The sequence below is a fragment of the Anomaloglossus baeobatrachus genome, chromosome 7, assembly GCF_048569485.1.
Source record: "Anomaloglossus baeobatrachus isolate aAnoBae1 chromosome 7, aAnoBae1.hap1, whole genome shotgun sequence".
Taxonomy (NCBI): Eukaryota; Metazoa; Chordata; class Amphibia; order Anura; family Aromobatidae; genus Anomaloglossus; species Anomaloglossus baeobatrachus.
This window is the reverse complement of record NC_134359.1, coordinates 60,051,180-60,072,112: the sequence shown is the minus strand read 5'-3', so window position 1 is coordinate 60,072,112 and position 20,933 is coordinate 60,051,180. Positions and strand designations below refer to the sequence as shown.

The 20,933-nt window shown below is 44.6% G+C and overlaps 1 protein-coding gene across 4 annotated transcripts in view; it reads right to left on the bottom strand.

Annotated features, from left to right (window-relative positions):
• Positions 1-20,933, bottom strand: part of RAPGEF4 (Rap guanine nucleotide exchange factor 4) — a 419,418-nt gene that overhangs the window by 130,024 nt on the left and 268,461 nt on the right. For all 4 annotated transcript variants that reach the window (XM_075317338.1, XM_075317339.1, XM_075317340.1 and 1 more), the window contains 7 exons: positions 20,100-20,221; positions 12,886-13,069; positions 9,547-9,631; positions 9,360-9,420; positions 8,408-8,484; positions 6,205-6,351; positions 2,767-2,879 (listed from right to left, as the gene is read on the bottom strand). In XM_075317338.1, the coding sequence (XP_075173453.1) occupies positions 2,767-2,879; positions 6,205-6,351; positions 8,408-8,484; positions 9,360-9,420; positions 9,547-9,631; positions 12,886-13,069; positions 20,100-20,221 (789 nt within the window). The remainder of the gene's footprint in view (positions 1-2,766; positions 2,880-6,204; positions 6,352-8,407; positions 8,485-9,359; positions 9,421-9,546; positions 9,632-12,885; positions 13,070-20,099; positions 20,222-20,933) is intronic.

The following is a 20,933-nucleotide window of genomic DNA, read 5'->3' as shown; positions in this document are numbered from 1 at the left end:
TTGAAGGAGGAATGAATGAACAAATGCACCAAGGTATTCTTGAAAAAAATTTGCTGCCATCGACCAAGATGATGAAGATGAAGAGAAGATTTTGAGTACTCACCATAAAATCTATTTCTCTGAGCCTTCATTTGTGGGACACGTGAAGCCAGGGGGTATGCTGCTGCTGCCACCAAGAGGCTGACACCATGCAAGAAAACAGTTAGCTCCTACTGAGTAGGTAGGATACACTTCCCAACTGGAACCAAGCTGACCAATTAGTGTGAAAGCAGTAGGAAAAGCCACCTAAAATGAATATAGACTGGCCTGATAGAGACACTTAAGAAGGGCAGGTGCTGTGTACCCCAATGAATGCTCTGAAAAAAAAGATTTTACAGTGAGTACCCAAAATCTTCTTTTCTCTCTCGTTTCATTGGGGGACACAGTAAACCATGGGATGTCCTAAAGCAGCCCCCAAGGGTAGGAAAAGAAAGGACTAAAGAAGCAAGGGCAGAGTTGAGATTCTCAGGTAGGAACTCAGCCACTATGATTTATAGAACCCTTTTGTCCAGGCCCGGAACTGCCAAGAAGAAGGAATAAAAAACTAATGTGCTCTATAGAGCTTGTAGAAGCAAGTACACAGAATTGGGAGACATCCTAGAGAGCTGCCAAACATAGTCCTGATGACAGAAATCCCAGGACGCCACAGTCACAGGGAGAGAGAGAGAGAAAAAGAGAGTGAGGGAGCCAGAACCTCGAGTCGGGGCGCTTTCTCCCTTGCCCAATATGAATCAATAGCAGAGCGGATCCAACAGCAATTATAGCCTAAAAGGTATGAAGACCAGTAGGATGACTCTCCAGATTACAAAAAGAAATCTGAGCAACTGAAAAGGATACCCTAGATGGATAAAGACACAGACGTACTCTGACCAGATACATTTTCTTTTTTAACAGTCAGAAGGGAGAGAAGGGAAAGGAGAGCGAAAGGGGAGAGAATTTCCCTTGGGGCAAGGGGTTGTAAAACCGGCAGTGGAGAGGAGAGGGAAGTAGATGCAGAACTACCATATCTAGTTGAAGCAAGAAAGAAGGATGATGAGACAAATCTGCCAGTTCTAAAGAATGCCCATAAAAGTGAAGAATTTTCAGAGGGACAGGAAAAAAATAGCTACAAAGGTGTCAAGGGAGAGCGTTCTAGAGCGTCGAACAGCAGATGAGGTCCCAAAAACCCATTGGAGGCCGCTGGAGAATTACTAGGCATGCCCACTTCAAAAAAACACAATCCGAGAATGGAAGCCAGGCATCCAGGAATTATTGAAGCAGAGACCTGACTCTGGAGAAAATGGAGGGACAAACCGGACCATGGTCCTACATGTAGGCATGTAGCAAGAGAAAAAACACAAAAAGAAGAGAGACTTACCCGTTTTGATAATGATCAATGACCCAATTAGAAAAAAAAAAAAAGCGCTTAGCAATCTAGCCAAGTGCCTACTAAAAGGGAATTAAATTCTGGTGGGGAAAAAGGGAGGGAGCCTTAGGAAACAGATATGGAAGTTTCCATGGGGCATCCGAGAGAAGGTAGACTTCCTCCGATAGAAGGTAAACTATCTCCGTAAGCCCGAAGGAAACGAGAGGGTAGTCCAGGAGGCCCCAGGGCTTCTGAGACAACGGCTATAGGGTTGCATTACCTGGCTACAAACTGAGGTACCCAGTAGCACACTCTGAATGCAATCAGAACAAAGTCAGGCATACTCCACTGTAAACAGATATGGATTAATCACACCCTAGCTGAAGGCCTTTCGCGGTCCGGAGATTGATTCTGGGATGAGAGCTGCTCAAGACACAGGCACACATAGTATAGTCCATGACCAGATGCCTCACTGTGATATGGTTCTCCCTTGGAGAGAGAAGCATAGTCGGATACATGCAGAGAGATATTGACACAAAATCCTGTGAGATTTTGGAATACAGTTCTGAAACTGAGGAGATGGGCGACCACCAACAAGATTTTCCATTGCTTTGGAAGAATGTCCTGCAAAGGAGGTAGAGGAATATGGATCAGAAGGTCAGAGAAGTCGAATTCCAAGAAGAGTGGAGATCTTTTCGATAGGGAGAAGGACTCTTGCTCAAGGAAAACAAAAAATGAATTGAACCAGACGACTAGACACTGGGTCCAACTTCGACTTGATGAAAACAGACCACGAACGAAAAGGTGTGCTCCGAGAGACAAGAAAACCAAGCACATTAGTTTCTTGAAGCTGTGATTACCAACAAAGGCTTTTGAATGAAGCATTAAATATGTCAGTAATCATGTTCAATACATTTTCTGTGTCATTTATCATTATTAAAAAAATCACATAACTAAATTTATGGATATCTATGGTTTGATTTCTTTGTCTGTGTGAATTGGATGGGTTGTTACCGACATCTGGTGAGAAATTCATGTCAATAGCACCTCTAGAAATATATTAACTTAGAAAATTGCTAGCTTGTTAAATACTTGTTTCACTTGCTATATATGAAAGACTGTATTTTTTCTATGGCAGAGCAAATATAACTATGTGTAAAGAAGCCCTGGGGCTATGTGATATCTTATAGAATATGCACAGCAGCCAGAAATGATCTCCTCATCACATATTATACTATAATGTGGCTCTCAAGATGAAAAAAGTTGCTAATATCAAATCTTTACTGTAGTTATCTTAACTTTCAGGGATCTGTCCGAGAGACAAATTTGCTTTAAAAAACATTGTGGAGCATATAGTATCCATATGACAGTACAATACGTACTTATAAGGTGACTGAGTGACTTGAGCAGATGCTTGTTGACCAGATGGGATCTTCTCCAACACCAAGACATCCTGGTCATGTTCCTTCAACCTTACTGTATTCGCTTCAACATCCTAAAAAGTATACAAAATATATATTGTCAAAACCACTTATTAGACAAGGAACTGGGACTGGGTCTGGGAATACAAATTCATCACAATGTTTAACTCTGTGGACACAAGACTCAACCTCTCAGGAGGATTTATGACTCATTACAAAATCTGAGAGGTCAGCTCCAGAGACTGAGGGCACCAGGCCTCTGATCACACATGGATATTGGGACAATAAAACGCACACCACTAATCAAAGCTAATTAAGGATCCACTTTCCAAGCTCAGTGTTTGTTTATTTAAATGTCCTTTTACTATGCATCGCTCTGCCCTGTTTTGTGTATATATTTGTGTTTCTTCAGATATTTTGTCATACCATACCTAGAAAGAGACCTGAGATGTCTGGAAATCTTGCTTTATAACATCATATTTTATTTTTATTTTAGTTAGCCATTAAAAGGTATCACAACTACAAAATTTTAATTTTGTTTGTCTCACTGAGAGCAATCAATTATTTTTCAACTGGCTAACACGGTACCAAAACCTTTTTCTTTTAACTGGAGTAAAAGCAAACACTAGTGAGTGGATTATGTTCTTGGAGCCTATACAACAAAATTCAAATTCATTGATGATCTGCTAAAATATTTAAGATTGCCTTCTTCAGTTTTATCACCACGGAAACTCTTAAAGAGGTTGTCCACGACAATGTCTGATCGATGGGGGTGTGACACCCCGCACCCTCTCCGATCTGCTGTTCTCAGTGTCACCATCGGCTGGAAATGCAAAATTACGAAGCTGCAAAGCTATGTCAATAGAACAGAGGCCGCGGCTGGGCACTGCAGATTTGTAATTGAGCAGTTCCAGTCACCACTGATACAGAACAGCTGATCGCCCACCGATCAGACATTGATGACCTATCTTATAGATAGGTCATCAATATTAAAGTCATGGACAACCTCTTTAAGCTCGATTCATCATTTGCATTTTTTTAAGTCCCTTTTCTTTTTGTGTCTTTTGGTATTTGTTTACATTTTGTTGTGCCAAATTCTTCAAAATGGCGCATGAGGTTCATGAATTTTGTATGAAATGAAAAGTGCTATTTTTGTTTTCAACATAGTTTGTGAATCCAAATCACAAAACGTTGCATGTTTGGCAAAATTTTCACCAAAATAATTGGCGTACATAAAGTCACTCCAGAAATATTGACTTAAGCGGGCTTTACACGCTACGAGATCGTTACAGCGATCTCGTTGGGGTCACGGATTTTGTAACGCACATCCGGCCGCTGCAGCGATCTCGTTGTGTGTGACTCCTAGCAGCGATTTTGGATCGTTACAAAAACGTCCAAAATCGCTCCTCGTTGACATGGGGGTCACTTCTCAAATATCACTGCTGCAGCGTGTACAATGTAGTTCGTCGCTCCTGCGGCAGCACACATCGCTCCATGTGACGCCGCAGGAACGAGGAACCTCACCTTACCTGCCGCCGACCGCAATGCGGAAGGAAGGAGGTGGGCGGGAGGTAACGCCCCGCTCATCTCCGCCCCTCCGCTTTGATTGGGCGGCCGCTTAGTGACGTCGCTGTGACGCCGCACGGACCGCCCCCTTAGAAAGGAGGCGGTTCGCCGGTCACAGCGACGTCGCTAGGCAGGTAAGTAGTGTGACGGGTCTGGGCGATGTTGTGCGCCACGGGCAGCGATTTGCCCGTGTCGCACAACCGTTGGGGGCGGGTACCCACGCTAGCGATATCGGTACAGATATCGCAGCGTGTAAAGCGGCCTTAAATTACAAAAAATATCTAAAAAGTCGTAATTGATAAATCATCCGAAAGCACGCCCCCCATTGTAAACCATACTTGTGCAGTGTTTGTTAAATTTTTATAAAATAGACTTTCAAATTAAAAGAATAAAGAGCAAACAAAGATTGTGCAAAAAGCATAAAAAATTAGACAATCACAAATAGTTCCTCAACTTTAAAATTCTATAATTTAAGATTTTATATTTCTATGGTTATGTTCCAAGCCTGTTTCTCTGATTCTGTACCTGCTTCTGTTCACTAATTTTTCCAGCAAAATGATGAACTCCATGCCCGAAATGTGATGGTCTACATTATACTATATGGTGTCTGTAATGTGATAGATAGTCTTAAGGCCCCGTTACATGCAACGACGTATCTAATGATATATTGCCGGGGTCACGGATTCCGTGATGCACATCCAGCATAGTTAGCAACGTCGTTGCGTGTGACACGCAAGAACGACCGTTAATGATGGAAAATACTCACTAAATCGTCCATCGTTGACACGTCGTTCATTTTCATAAAATCGTTATTTGTAGAGGACTCAGGTTGTTCGTCGTTCCCGAAGCAGCACACATCGCTACGTGTGACACCTCGGGAACGACGAACTACAGCTTACCTGCGGCCGCCGGCAATGAGGAAGGAAGGAGGTGGGCAGCATGTTATGGTCGCTCATCTCCGCCCCTCCGCTTCTATTGGGCGGTCGCTTAGTGACGCCGCACGAACCGCCCCTCTGGAAAGGAGGCGGTTCGCCGGCAACAGCGACGTTGCTAGGCAGGTAAGTCCGTGTGATGGCTCCTAACGATTTTGTGCACCACGGGCAGCGATTTGCCCGTGACGCACAAACGACGGGGGCGGGTGCTTACACCAGCGATATCGCTGCCTGTAACACCCCCTTAAGCCTATGACAGAGCAGAACAATGGGACAGACCAACGTAAATATGAGCAAAGCCTAAAAGGCTAAAAATACAGCAATAAAACGGAACTCAATCATTTTGAAAAATACAGAGCTTAAAGGACCCCATACAAATTATTTAAAGTCATCTGAACCCGTAGATTTTGGTGGGATCGGCTGACCATGTGCAAACTCTTCCCTTACAGATAGTGTCAGGGAAGAGAAGGATCTGGAAGTTGGAATTCCATGGCTGATCTTTTTGGTCAGTGGGGTGATAAGCTGCTGCCAGATGTGGCTCTCATAAAAAATGCATTCACCCTTGGTCCTGTGTATCGGGGAGTTGGGAGACATATCTATAGCCAAATGATTGATCATGCAATGTGTATGGCCAACTTAAAGGGTCATTGTATGAAGTCATGGTTTTAGAATGATGATCAACTCACTCAAGTTTATCTGTTTAATTGAAAATAGAGAAGAATTTAGGACAAAGGTTGACTTACTTACCAATAATTTATTCTTAATCTATTTCTTATTACCACACTACCATATTACTGCTACTACATAGTACTATCAATACTCAAACTCAAATTAGCAGCGCTACAATCCCTGTAGTAAGAAGATGCATCAGTTCTCGGAATTTTAAAATTTAAAAACATACCCGCAGGATCCTGTTGAAGTCCTCTTTGTCCACCCTTAGGAAGTGGCAGTTGTCTTCTCGCAAGACAATTGATGCTGCTCGGGGAGCATCGTTCACTAAAGCCAACTTGCCAAAGTCATCTCCTTCATGTAGGGTACACACCACACCCTGGAATAAAGAATACGGAGAAACCATGAAAATCAAAGTACTCACTAAGGTAAGGTAATGGAAGCAATGGAAGGTTATGATAGTTCATTAATGCAACTACAGTATGTTTAAGTCACCACTAAACGGACGACTTCTAACATGCCTTATGTAATAATACTTTATTACTACCGTATTTTTCGGACTATAAGACGCACTTTTTTTCCCCTAAATGTTGGGGGAAAGTGCGTCTTATGGTCTGAATATAGGGCTGCGGCCGGGAATGAGGGTGCTGTGGTGGAGCGGGTCATCGGGGTGTAGCAACCTGCCGTGACCACGTGGGCCCGCTCATTACATATACACGCCCATCATCCCTCAGCGCTGAAGTCGGCGCTGACAGGTGGGCAGGATGATGGGCGGGGGGTGCGCGCATAATTAACAGCCGGCTGTGATCACCCCTGGCAACTACAGCCTGGAGTGATCATGTGCGGCTGTATTCACTGCTCCCCACGCCTCATCATCAGCGTGGAGTGCAGTGAATCAGTGCACTCACCGGCCACGATCCCTGCAGCACCGCGATGTCCTCCTGTGTGGGCCAGCGGCTGTGTGGAGACTAGCGGTGCTCACAGCGATGACGTCATCGCCGTGTGCACGTGTCCACACTCAGCCGCGGCAGGCCCACACAGGAGGACAAGCGATGCTGCAGGGATCGTTGCCGCGCAGTGAATAAGTACGATATACTCACCGGTCACTTCCCTGCAGCATGCGATGTCCTCCTATCTGCGCCGGTCAGCTGATCTGTGTAGAGAGCGGTGAGCAAAGCGATGACGTCATCACTGTGCGTGCCGCTAGTCTCCACGCAGGTCAGCTGACAGGCAGACAGGAAGACGAGTGATGCTGTGATGAGTGAGCACTACCATACGCAGGTGCTCAGTACTCGTAACTAGTGATGAGCGGGCACTACCATGCTCAGGGGCTCAGTACTCGTAACTAGTGATGAGCGGACACTACCATGCTCGAGGGCTCAGTACTCGTAACTAGTGATGAGTGGACACTACCATGCTCGGGGGCTCAGTACTCGTAACTAGTGATGAGCGAGCACTACCATGCTCGGGTGCTCAGTACTCGTAACTAGTGATGAGTGAGAACTACCATGCTCGGGTGCTCAGTACTCGTAACTAGTGATGAGCGGGCACTACCATGCTCGGGTGCTCAGTACTGGTAAATAGTGATGAGCGGGCACTACCATGCTCGGGTGCTCGGTACTCGTAACTAGTGATGAGTGAGCACTACCATGCTCGGATGCTCAGTACTCGTAAATAGTGATGAGCGGGCACTACCATGCTCGGGTGCTCAGTACTCGTAACTAGTGATGAGCGGGCACTACCATGCTCGGGTACTCAGTACTCATAACTAGTGATGAGTGAGCACTACCATGCTCGGGTGCTCAGTTCTCGTTAAGAGCAGTTGCATAGTCAGATGTGCGCGTCTTGAGCACCCGAGTATAATGCAAGTCAATGGGGACTCGAGCATTTTTCCTAGAAATCTTCGGCTCTGTTAGCATGTTCGTACACCATGTGGGTATGCTAACATGCTAATGAATGTGCAGCGTCTGATGCATGGTCGCACTCCCCTCTGCTGCCATCGTGTCCAGCTCCTGTATTTTGCCTCAGTGCACATGATATCGGATTTTCAGTCATGTGCACTGCAAGGGTTTGAAGCCAGGACTCATACACCTGGCTTCATAGTATGCATGACCGAAAGTCAGGATCATGCGCACTGAACTGAAAACCAGGACTCGGACGCAATGGCAGCAGAGGTGAGCGCGTTCATTAGCATGTTAGCACGTCCACAGGGGTGTACTAACATGCTAAGGGGCCGACTAGCCAGGGGAAATCACGCCCTTGTGACTAGTCCCTGCACTCATTAGCATATTATAAAGAATTTTTGAAATACAGTTAGGTAGGGATTAGCAATATGCACTCAGAACTGCTCGTGGGTCTGGGTGCATATTATACCTGACAGGTTACTTTAATACCATCTACCATACGAGCGGGTGATATGTCAGAGAGCGCAGTACCTTGCCATAGATGACCACATTAACTGATCCTTTTAAGATGATGTACCAGGAAGTCCCTTCTTCTCCTTGATTAAACACTGCAAGTAGAAATCATATCAATTAGTAGGAAGTTTTGCTAAAAGGTTTGCCAAAACAACTTCAGTTATCTAATTGACAGCCTATTCATTAAAGGGAATCTGTCACCTAATCTAAGCACAGCATAACATAGGGGCTGAGACCCTAATTCCAGCGATCTGTCACTTACTGGGCTGCTTGTTGCAGGTTTGATAAAATCAATGTTTTATCAGCAGGAGATTGAGATTATCACTGGAAGCTGCTGCCAGATAGTCAAGCATATTCATGAGCTTTGTATAACCCTGCCTCCACCACTGATTAGCAGCTTTCTGCCTATGCACAGTGTACACAGAAAGCTGTCGAATCAGTGCTGTGGGTGGGGTTATATATCTGAGCGCTGTTAGATCTACAGCAGATAAAACAATGATTTCGTCAAAATTGCAGCAAACAGCTCATTAAGTGACATCATTGGAATCAGGGTCTCTGCTGGTATATTAGGCTACTTTCAGAAGGGTAAGATATTTGAAGCGCAATTTCCAAAATAGCAAGTTAACTCTTATCCATGCTATAGGGGATGCTATGAGGGTACTAGGTATGGTGACTTATTTAGTGACTGCTTTTGGTCGTACTAGGCATCTAAGACTATGGTAAGTAGTTGCCTTTTTTGCTATATTTTGCAATTTACATTATTTTTAAAAAATACCTAATAATAAAAAGAGAAATTAGAAAAATTCGATTTCAAGTTTATTTAGTATCTAACAGAGTTTTGACAATTTAATTTTTTAATTATTATTTTTTTTTTCTTTTTCTAATAAGTTTCTTCCTAAAGAAAAATCCACAAATTGTGTCATAGGACAGGCCGGAGCTCCCTAGCACAGATGTGAGCACAATCACTTACATACTGTTCCCGCCTTTGGGTGAGATTCGAAGATTAAAAATCCGGCCAGTTCCCGTTTAACCTTCAAGAAAGAACACAACAGTCATAAATCGAAGTCCGGGGTTGTTTTTTTCTTTTGAGCATTGCCAGAGAATAGACCACACATAAAGGAAAAAAAAACTCTCAAGGCAAACTGAAGGTGACCAACCGTGGTGGAGAGATGAGATAAGGCTTTGATGTGAATAAGTTCTTCAAAAATAATTTCTAGGTCGTCTGCCGTCCGCTGTCCAGGCCTGAGAATTGGAGACATGAAATGTGCAACCGTCAGCAGAATATACAACATGGTATAGTTCCCACTCTACAATTATATAGTGGAAATAATAAGTAAACCTTAAATGGGTCTAACTCGAGACAGATCTGCCAAAAATGGGACAATGTGCTTCTATCCACTAAAAATATTACTATCCCAGAGGTACACCCTTTTCATCCTCTTTTCTTTTCTTGTTTCTTACGAAGTGTCTTATACGTACTGTTATAGGGCAATCTCGAAGCTCACCCATCTCACTACTTTTGGCCTTTAACCATAGGACCTTGGTTGAGTCCACAATTGTGTAGTTCTCGGACACCACGTGCTGTACACCGCGCTGGCACCGTTATTGCCCTTTTCCTTCGATAGTTCTTATTGATGCTAATTCCCTAATTTTTTCTTATACTCGCTTCCTTTTTTATTGTACTATCTTTGCTTTTCTTCTGTATCCATTTCAATCAATATAAATATTTAAAAATCGGGAAAAATATGTTGAAACGTGACAAAACTGGCAAGTCATGGACGGTTCGGCATTTAATCACATGTCCTTCCATGAACGGGATTTTCAAGGTGCAATTTGTTGTAAAAAAAAAAAAAAAAAAAATACATCAAAAACTGTGATTTACCCTCCCCAGGTCCAGTTCTGAGTCTAATCTGCTTCTCCTGGTGTCATTTATTGCCTGTAGCACTGACATTATGTTAATAGTGTTGCAGCCAGTAAGTTCAGCGGTTGTACGTGCCATCTACACAGGCAGCGCTGCAAAGCTAACTGATTAGATGCAGCGCCTTTGATGTCACGTCAGCACTGCCAAGCTTGCTGATTAGATGCAGCACCTTTGATGTGACGTCAGCACGGCCAAGCTTACTGATTATATGGAGCACCTTTAATGTGATGTCAGCACCGCCAAGCTTACTAATTAGATGCAGTGTCTTTGATGTGACGTCAGAACGGCCAAGCTTACTGATTATATGGAGCACTTTTGATGTGATGTCAGCACCGCCAAGCTTACGGATTAGATGCAGTGCCTTTGATGTGACGTCAGCACTGCCAAGCTTACTGATTAGATGCGGCACCTTTGATGTGACGTCAGCACCGCCTAGCTTACTGATTACCGTATATACTGGCGTATAAGACGACTTTTTACCCCCTTAAAATAATGGCTACAGTGGGGGGTCGTCTTATACGCCGGATATACGGGGGGGGGGGGTGTATGTACACTGCAGCGTCCAGGGGAGGTGGGGGCAGCAGCTCTGGAGCACAGGGGAACGCTGCGGCCTGCATCCTTTGATCTCCTGCACCCGCTCATATAATATGCACAGCCGCTGTCCATCTCCAATGGTGCTGAAATCGCACGCAGTGAGGGGCTGGAGCAGCGGTGCATATTCTATGAGCCTGCGTCCCACTGTGATGGCACATGCCCCCCCTGTGTTAGATTTGGCCCCCAGGCTGCTGCTCATTCTAAAATAAAAAAGCTTTACTTACCCCTGCAGCGTTTCTCCCCGTGTCCCTGCTTCCACTGTGATCAGGCAGAGATCTCAGCCTGCTGTGCCGATCACATGACCGCACTGAGAACCAGGAAGTGGAAGAACAGAAGCACGGAGCCAGACAGGAGGGAGATAAACGCTGGAGGAGGTAAGGAAAGAGTGTTTTATTTTACTTTGGGCAGCAGCCTAGGGGCCATATCTGACACAGGGGGACTTGTGCGATCTATAGGGGCCATGGGCAGCACTATGGGGGCCATATCTGACACAGGGGGACTTGTGCGATCTATATAGGCCATGGGCAGCAGCATGGGGGCGCTATCTAACACAGGGGGACTTGTGTGATCTATATAGGGGCCATGGGCAGCAGCCTGGGGGCCATATCTGACACAGGGGGACTTGTGCGATCTATAGGGGCCATGGGCAGCACTATGGGGGCGATATCTGACACAGGGGGACTTGTGCGATCTATATAGGGGCCATGGGCAGCACTATGGGGGCGATATCTGACACAGGGGGACTTGTGCGATCTATATAGGGGCCATGGGCAGCACTATGGGGGCGATATCTGACACAGGGGGACTTGTGCGATCTATATAGGGGCCATGGGCAGCACTATGGGGGAGATATCTAACACAGGGGGACTTGTGCCCATTATGGGCCCCGGTGAGCTGCTTCTAACCCCCCAGATGTATGCCCTGCCAATCCCCCCCCCCCGCCGATGCCGCGGGTGCTGTACCCGCCGAGCCGCGGGTGCAGGCCCCACAGAGCAGCAGAGTTGTGTGTATTTGTCTGTATGTAGCAGAGTTGTATGTGTTTGTCTGTATGTAGCAGAGTTGTACGTGTTTGTCTGTATGTAGCAGAGTTGTATGTGTTTGTCTGTATGTAGCAGAGTTGTATGTGTTTGTCTGTATGTAGCAGAGTTGTATGTGTTTGTCTGTATGTAGCAGAGTTGTATGTGTTTGTCTGTATGTAGCAGAGTTGTATGTGTTTGTCTGTATGTAGCAGAGTTGTGTGTGTGTGTTTGTCTGTATGTAGCAGAGTTGTGTGTGTGTGTTTGTCTGTATGTAGCAGAGTTGTGTGTGTTTGTTTGTAGCAGAGTTGTGTGTGTCTGTTTGTAGCAGAGTGTAGTACCATTGTTTCAGTCCAGTTGTGGCTTTATACAGCAGGGAGGAGCATTCCTTGCTGTACTAAGTGAACATTGGAGCAATTGATCTGTCAATGGCCCTTTAAAAACATATTGTACGGCTCTCGCGGAATTAAAATTAACATGTTGCAATCAAAGCAGACTTTTTTTCATTTGGGAGCGGGGTAGTCTTATACAGTGAGTATATCCCAAATTCTATATTTTTAGGGCAGAAGTTGGGGGTCGTCTTATACGCCCAGTCGTCTTATACGCCGGCATATACGGTAGATGCAGTGCCTTTTATGTGACTTCAGCACTGCCAAGCTTACTGATTAGATGCAGCACCTTTGATGTGATGTCAGTGCTGTAGACAATAACAGAGACCCAGAGCAGCGGTGGATACTAAAATATGGGTTAAATAACCCAGTATAATAATAAATATCTTATACCGTATTACTAAAACCTAGCACACCACCAACATCATCTTTAAGAATTTTTGATAAAATAATACTACACTAAGCACACTTAGGTTTAGATATTATCGACCGCGTTTACTTATCTATACATAATATGAAACAAGTAAAACCATAAAGCTATAAGAAAACAAAAAAACAATTAAAAAATAAAATTACGGTTTTCTGAGTATCATTCTCATGTGTGCGTCAGGTCCTATTTGGGACAAGAGAAGAAGGGTATCCTGGAGATCTTCCTCACTTTCCCTTTTCTCTTCATCTGTTGGCATAGGCACATCTTCATGTTCATCGTCAAGGAACCGATAAAACAAGTATTTATCTTGGAAGTAGTATTCCTGGTCAACTGTAGGCAGATAACAGAAAATAGGAATACAGTACAAGTTAGGCAATCATGGAGGACTACAAATATTACAATTTGTTTTCAGGTTTTAGGCTGCTATATTAAATAAGTTGTTCACTACTTTTACATTGATGGCCTATCCTTAGGATAGGTCATCAATGTCTGATTGGCAGGGGTCTGACACCCCGCGCCCCCACCGATCAGTTGTTTCCGGTGCTGGCGGCGGTAGCCGGCAACCGGTAATGCTTAGTTCTAGAGTTGCCCCGTCTTCGGATAGCGGCCGCTCCCGGGTACTACACATCCACCTCCAATTCAAATCAATAGGAGGTGGATGTGCCGTACCCGGCAGCGGCCGCTATCCGAAGACGGGGCAACTCTGGAACTGAGCATTTACGGCCGCCTGCTGCCGCTGCCGGCACCAAAGACAGCTAATCGGCCGGGATGTCGGGTATCGGACTCCGGCCAAACAGGCATTCATGACTTATTCTAAGGGCGGCTTTGCACACTACGACATCGCAGGTGCGATGTCGGTGGGGTCAAATCGAAAGTGACGCACATCCGGCGTCACTTGCGATGTCGTAGTGTGTAAATCCTAGAAGATACGATGAACGAGCGCAAAAGCGTCGTTATCGTATCATCGTTGCAGCCTCTGACATTTCCATAATGCCGGGGGAGCGACAGGTACGATGTTGTTCCTCGCTCCAGCGGCACCACACATCACTGTGTGTGAAGCCGCAGGAGCGAGGAACATCTCCTTACCTGCCTCCGTTCACAATGCGGAAGGAAGGAGGTGGGTGGGATGTTTACCTCCTGCTCATCTCCACCCCTCCGCCGCTATTGGCCGCCTGCCGTGTGACGTCGCTATGACGCCGCACGACCCGCCCCCTTAGGAAGGAGGCAGGTCGCCTGCCAGAGCGACGGTCGCAGGGCAGGTGAGTGCATGTGAAGCTGGCGTAGCGATAATTTTCGCTACGCCAGCTATCACACGATATCGTACCTGCGACGGGGGCGGGGATTATTGCGTGCGACATCGCAGCATCGGCTTGCAATGTCACAACGTGCAAAGCCCGCCTAAGAATAGGCCATCAATGTAAAAGTAGTGGACAACCTCTTTAAATTAAAGGTCTGTACCAACACTGTCAGCTCAGAACCCTTTAACTCCTTTAAAGAAAAATTTTAAAAAGGAAAACTAAGAACAGTCAAAGGAAAACCAGCTCACCTATTGTAGTTTGATCCAAGGCTTCCTTGTAAACATACAGTAAACAGTAAAAAGAAATGGTCCAGCTGATAGAGATGAAAACTTTTTCACTGCTTTACCCTATCTGCATTTTTTTAAATCCGACACATGATCTATATAGAAAGTGTAAAAGGGAACCTGTCACCAGATTTGGTGACTATAAACTGCAGCCACCACCAGTGGGTTCTTATATACAGTATTCTAACATGCTGTATATAAAAGCCAAGGCCGCTGTGTAGAACATAAAATCACTTTATAATACTCACCTATGGGGCGGTACGGTGCAGAGTGGTCGAATGGGTGGCTCCGTTCTCCGGTACCAGCGCCTCCTCTTTCAGACATCTTTGTCCTCCTTCTTCTGCTGCCTGGGTGCATGACGCGTCCTACGTCATCCACATTAGCCGGCATTGAGGTCCTGCGTCATGCACCCAGGCTTCAGAAGATAAAGGACAAAGAATACAGAAAGAGGAGGCGCCGCCTCTGGAGAACGGAGGCACTCATCCGAACAGTCTGCACTGCCCTTTAGGTGACTATTATAAAGTCATTTTTATGTTCTATAAAGCGACCTGGGCTCTTATATACAGCATGTTAGAATGCTGTATATAATGGCTCTCTGATGGTGGCTGCAGCTTATAGCCAAATCTGGTGACAGGTTCCCTTTAATACAGTGATTTTTTTCCACAACACTTAATAAACAGATCATGTTGCTTGACTTTTTAACAATGCTGCTAAAATAAAACTGAAGTTTTTATCTGTATGGCATTTGTTTCTAAAAGGATAGTTACAGTTTAAGTTTTCCATTTAACAGGTGTACAATTCTTCATAAAAGTCTTTTACCGAAAGACTAAAGCCCGGAGCTGCATCCAATTTTTTGGCAGCCTATCGGTGACTATATGCACTAGACAATAGCTAAGTCTTCCAGCCTCACAGGTTCAGTTGGCTTTGGTATAATGTGTATAGGCAACTAGAGCTGAATTAATAAAAATCGAGTGTAAATGAATTTTACAAAATACCACATTCGCCAAAATGTGGATTTTTAGTAATTTGCTTTCACGCGGATTCAGCAAAAGTGACATTTTTCGGAACCATAAAAAGGTCATCCAAATGTTTAAAAAAAACAAAGACTTAAGGCTGCTTTACACCAGACAATCTATCGTGCGATAGATCGTCGGGGTCACGGTTTTTGTGACGCACATCCGGCATCGCTGGCGATGCCGGCCTGTGTGACACCTCCTAGCAACGCAGTATCGCTCACAAATCGTGAGTCGTGTACTGCTCGCTAGGTTCCATAATATCGTTTAATTTAGTTGATCATCGTTTCCGTGGTAGCACACGCCGCTCCGTGTGACACCACGGGAACGATGAGCAGCTCACCTGCCTCCCGCGGCCGCCGCCGGCTCTATGCGGAAGGAAGGAGGTGGGCGGGATGTTTACATCCTGCTCATCTCCGCCCCTCCGCTTCTATTGGCCGGCGGCCGTGTGACGTCGCTGTGACGCCAAACGTCCCTCCCACTCCAGGAAGTGGACGTTCGCCGCCCACAGCGAGGTCGCACGAGAGGTAAGTATGTGTGACGGGGGTTACCGACTTTGTGCGCCACGGGCAGCGATTTGCCCGTGACGCAAAAAGGACGGGGGCGGGTACGATCGATTGTCAAATCGCACAATCGGTCGTACCATGTAAAGCAGCCTTTATACTCAGCTCACCGCTCACCTCTCTGGCCCCCCCATTTCTCAACGTCACCCGCCCAATCCACATTGCATCTTCAGATCGCCACTGGCCATGCCAATATGTCAATACGGCATGCACCATGACCTTGGCGGGCACATACACTGAACCCTTCGAGGTCTATGAAACCCAAGAGTTCCATGGATCTTAGTTTGGCTGACGACGATCCAAAGATGTGACGAGGAGCAGACCGGTGATGGTGAGGAGCGGAGGGAATTGAGAGCTGAGCAGTGAGGAGAGTGTTTTTTACATATTACGCTCTGGGCACTGGACAGACTCCAGACCATTAAATTCAAGGAGAATAAGTTTTCCACAAATCATATTTAAAAAGAAAAAAAGTCCGACCAGGCAAATTCGAATTTTACTTGATAATGATAAGTTCATGTCTATGGGCAGCCTACATGCCCTGAACAGACTCTTCTGGCCCAATTCATAAATTGGAATTTTTTTTTTAAATCACATTTTTTTATCTTGATGTTTTCTTGCATCAATTTCATCAATAATGGCACACATGGTTCACGAATTTCGAGCAAAGTCAAAACCATTTTTTGTTTTCAGCGCAAAAATAAAGTTGTACATTTTACAAAATGCTGCGCAAATCATGCAAAAAGTTCTGGGGTGCATCAAATTACACCAAGGGGGTACAGGAGTGCATTTGTAACAATTTTTTTTTAAAAGCCGCAAATGATGGATGACTCAGGAAAGAAAATCTGTTAACCATAAACCTCATCCATAGTAACAAACTAAAAAAAAACTTAAAAAAAGGCACAAGTAGTTTGGTACTAACAAAAAAAAGGTGCAAAACACAAAGAAAACGACACAATTGAAGCAAAGAATGAGCCCTTCGTATATACAAATAACAGAAGATGATGATTTATTATAACAATATTACACAAATATACAGGTTATGCCTAAATCTACAACTGGAAAAGTAAAAATAAACAAAAAAAACACTCAATCTTAATAGTAAACATTTTTCTGTAAAAAGTCATTATTGGGATTTTAATTTAGCTGTGCATTTCCAGTATGATGGCACGGTATGTGATCGTATAACCAGTGCCGCCACTAGAGGGCAAAGTAAAGTGGAATAATTGCGGCACGCACCGAAGAGCGTAGAGCGGTGATCCTCTACACCGCATGATCTCTAAATAAAACAGTTAAAAGCATAATCTAATAAAACCTCCACGCTGAAGGGCTTTACTAACAATCTGCTGTTCGCTGCAAGCCTACAGGTTTTTATACCGATTTCATTTTTTTTTAACCCTTTGATTTCCATCTCCAAAGGGATGAATTTATCATAAACATCATTTACACACACACACAGCCCTGCAGTGGTCTGAAGACCCGAAAATGTGCAACGGTCACAACAGATGACTTGGCGTGATTATATATAGTATACAGATTACCAACAAAAGGAAGGCTGGCTGCGAGGAATCATTAAAAACTGAGCCAGGAGGTGACAAGAGTCTAAGTGATTAGAGAAGAGGAGCGGTGAGTGCGGCCATAGGGCTCATTGCAGTAATGAAGCCCAGTTCTGCCACATTCAGGAAAATGAGCCCTGAGACAGGAGCACATTGTACGCTGCAATGTGTAGAAGGCAAAGCTCAGACGCTTAAGAGGCTTACTGTGTATAATGATAAATAATACAGGCTGATGCTAAATGGTGACGCTTCAACATAGCAGTTTGTAATTTAAAGGGATACGCATTGTTTGCCTTTGCATCAGCCAATTAAAGAGGAACATAAATATCATTCCTTATCTGCTGTAAATGTTCTTCTGAATCTAGCAGTATTTGTGACTATAAGCTTCGGCCACCACCAGTAAGCTCTTATATACAGCATTATAACATGCTGTATATAAGAGCCCAGGGCGCTGTGACAACATAAAAATCACTTTATAAATACTCACCTAAAGGGCAGTGCAGTGCACACTGGTCAGATGGGTGTCTCCGTTCTCCGGTACAGACGCCTCCTTTTTCGGCCATCTTTGTCCTCCTTCTTCTGAAGCCTGAGTGCATGACGCATCCTACGTCATCCACACAAGCCGCCACTGGGGTCCTGAGCAGGGCAGATCAAAGTATTGTAATGCACCTGCACAGGACCTTAATGTCGGCTAGTGTGGATCACTTAGGACACGTCATGCACCCAGGCTTCAGAAGGAGAACAAAGATGGCCGAAAGAGGAGGCGCCTGTACCAAAGAACGGAGCCACCCATCTGACCAGTCTGCACCGCACCGCCCCGCCCCTTAGGTGAGTATTATAAAGTGATTTTTACGTTCTACACAGTGGCCTTGTCTCTTATATACAACATGTAAGAATGCTGTATTTAGGAACCCACTGGTGGTGGCCACAGCTTATAGTCACCAAATCTGGTTCCCTTTAAGACCAGGTACAAAAAAATGACATTTCTGGCAAGTGATAGGTCCCCATTAATGGTCTTTGTCACAGATTCTATAGTCATAGGATCCGCTGGCATGACTGGCTTTTGTTATGGGACAGATAGAACAAGGTGTGAAAGGAGCTTATTGATAACATTGCAGTGTGCCAGCTGACGGGCATCACCATCGACAAAGGAAATAAAGGATTAGAAGCTGCACAGAGGACTGTCTAGATGACATGTCATGAAATTAAATGGTTAAACATTGGCTGATGCTTTTGGGATCAAGTTTTCTGTCCTTTTTAACGGGTAAAACTACCAAACCTGCCCACACGAAGGAGCTGACCATACCAACCTTGCTTACCATAGCTTGTTCTGTATTTGTCAATAGTGTGACTGCAGGTGTCACAAAAGGGAGGATGGGACTCCCGGCAAGCAGCGCAACACAGTGGGAACACCAGGGTAGGGTCAAACCGGGGAAGGGGAGGACCCAAGAAAGCAATGCAACACAAAGGGTACACCAGGGAAACATAACGGTAGGCCCTTGCGCTAGGGAAAGAGGAGCGGACCTCCTAATACTCACCTGAGGCTGAACTCTACACTCCCTACCATCTCTAGATGGGTCCTTCCCCATTTCGCAGCTATGTCCCTAAGCCCTCGTTGGCCCTAAACTCAGCCTGACTAGTAAATGCCAATATCTCGCCACTACAATAAGTCAACACGAGGAAGGCAAGACAAACTGGTAGGGAAAACACAACAAACAGCACTCCAAGGTTTCTTCAGTAGGAAACTTTGTAGCTGCAATAGAAAAGACACCATAGCAAGCTCCTTCAACATGGTCAGCATAGGTATGAGCTATAGCAGGCATAGGGAATAAGGAGTGGATATTTATAGCAGAAGGGAGTGGCTGCAGATGAGGTTACAATTAACTGTTTGATCACTGCAGGATAGAAATGAACCTTAACCCCTACAGTACCGGATGGAATGAAATATGCTCCAGGTAAATGAAGAGTGGGCACTAGAGTGGATCTGTGATTCCAGATCCCCCCCCCCCCCCCCGAGATCACATCAGGCCATGACTCCCTTGTGACAGTATCACTCTTACCTATGAAATGAAGTAACCAACGTATAACTCCCAATATTTCTAGAATTCAGAATGCAGATTTGCTTCATAAGGACAGATTGGTTTATGCCCATAAAGTTGTAATATATCCTATAAAATCTTTATAGAGCAGAGAAAAATGAACCGTGGAGCAGATAACAAAACCCTTTGGACAAACAGCACATGTTGGAGCTTAGTACTTGCCATTTGGTGGAAACCTCTTCAGTTCCTTAACACTAGAAGTCCCAAAGAGGGGTCATTTAACATTTTTACCTTTAGAACCCAGAGACGGGTCGAATGACCTGAAGGATTTTAGCTAACATCCTTTGTTGACGTGGATCAATACAATTGCCCCCCGCAGATTCCTCAGGCAATGGCCACATTTACAAATGAAAGGATGCTAATTGGAGCCATCAGAGTTGTCAGTTGTCAGTTTGGACTAAGGGTCATTTGACCCTCTTTCGGGACTTCAGGGGGAGCTCGAAATTTCTGGGACTTCTAGTGTTAAAAGAGCTAGGCAAAAAGTGTGGTAAGACTGCCCATAACACATGCCTTGTTAACAAAATGAAAAATTTGGTAACTACATCTTTACCGTGGTTAAGGACGCCCTCCTCCAGGAGGACCTGCCACATGCCCACCGCCTGCGTCCGGGAATGAACACATGAGCTTTGCTGCATTAGCCAGTCCACCAGTTCTGTTCCTACACAGCATTGCCTGTTCAAGACATAAACATAATAATGTGTCTTATCTAGATATGATTTATTTTGCAATACTATTCATTCCGTTTTACAATATTTATTGTGCGATTGGTCTTGAGTGGGAATCCATCCAGTTTTATCAATAAGGAAGGTACAAGAATACAAAATAACTCTCCTCCAGAACGCTAAAAATGGCCTTTCTGGTGTGATTGATTCTTTGAGGGGCTTTGACATATAACTTGGGTTATCAGCCAAATCCGGGATAACGGTCTGTAGACAGGACTGTTTCAGAATTGATAGTTGAAATGGGACAAAGTAGGATTCTGACTATCCGAGATGCCTGCAGATGGCTGCCTGTGTGTGGCACTATTGTATATAATGTTGCTTTTCCTAGGGAATAGCTTCATTTCCTACTTTTTTCATTGGGGGAAAGTAAAATTCCTTCTGGTTGGATCTCCATAAACAAAATCAATACGGAGAACTGTACATTCAAATTGAGAATCCTGAAAAATGAATAGAAACTCTTCTGGGAAGAGTAACTCAATGTAGAAATATAGTTCCAGTATGGATTTTACAAACTGTATTATCGTTCTTGTGAGACATCCAATAATATCAAGATGGTAAAACTGTTAAAAGGGTATTAAATGGACATTTCAGAAATAAAAAAACAATATTCAATGCAACCGAATAAAACCCCAAATTCTAGTTTGGAGATTATTTTAAGACAC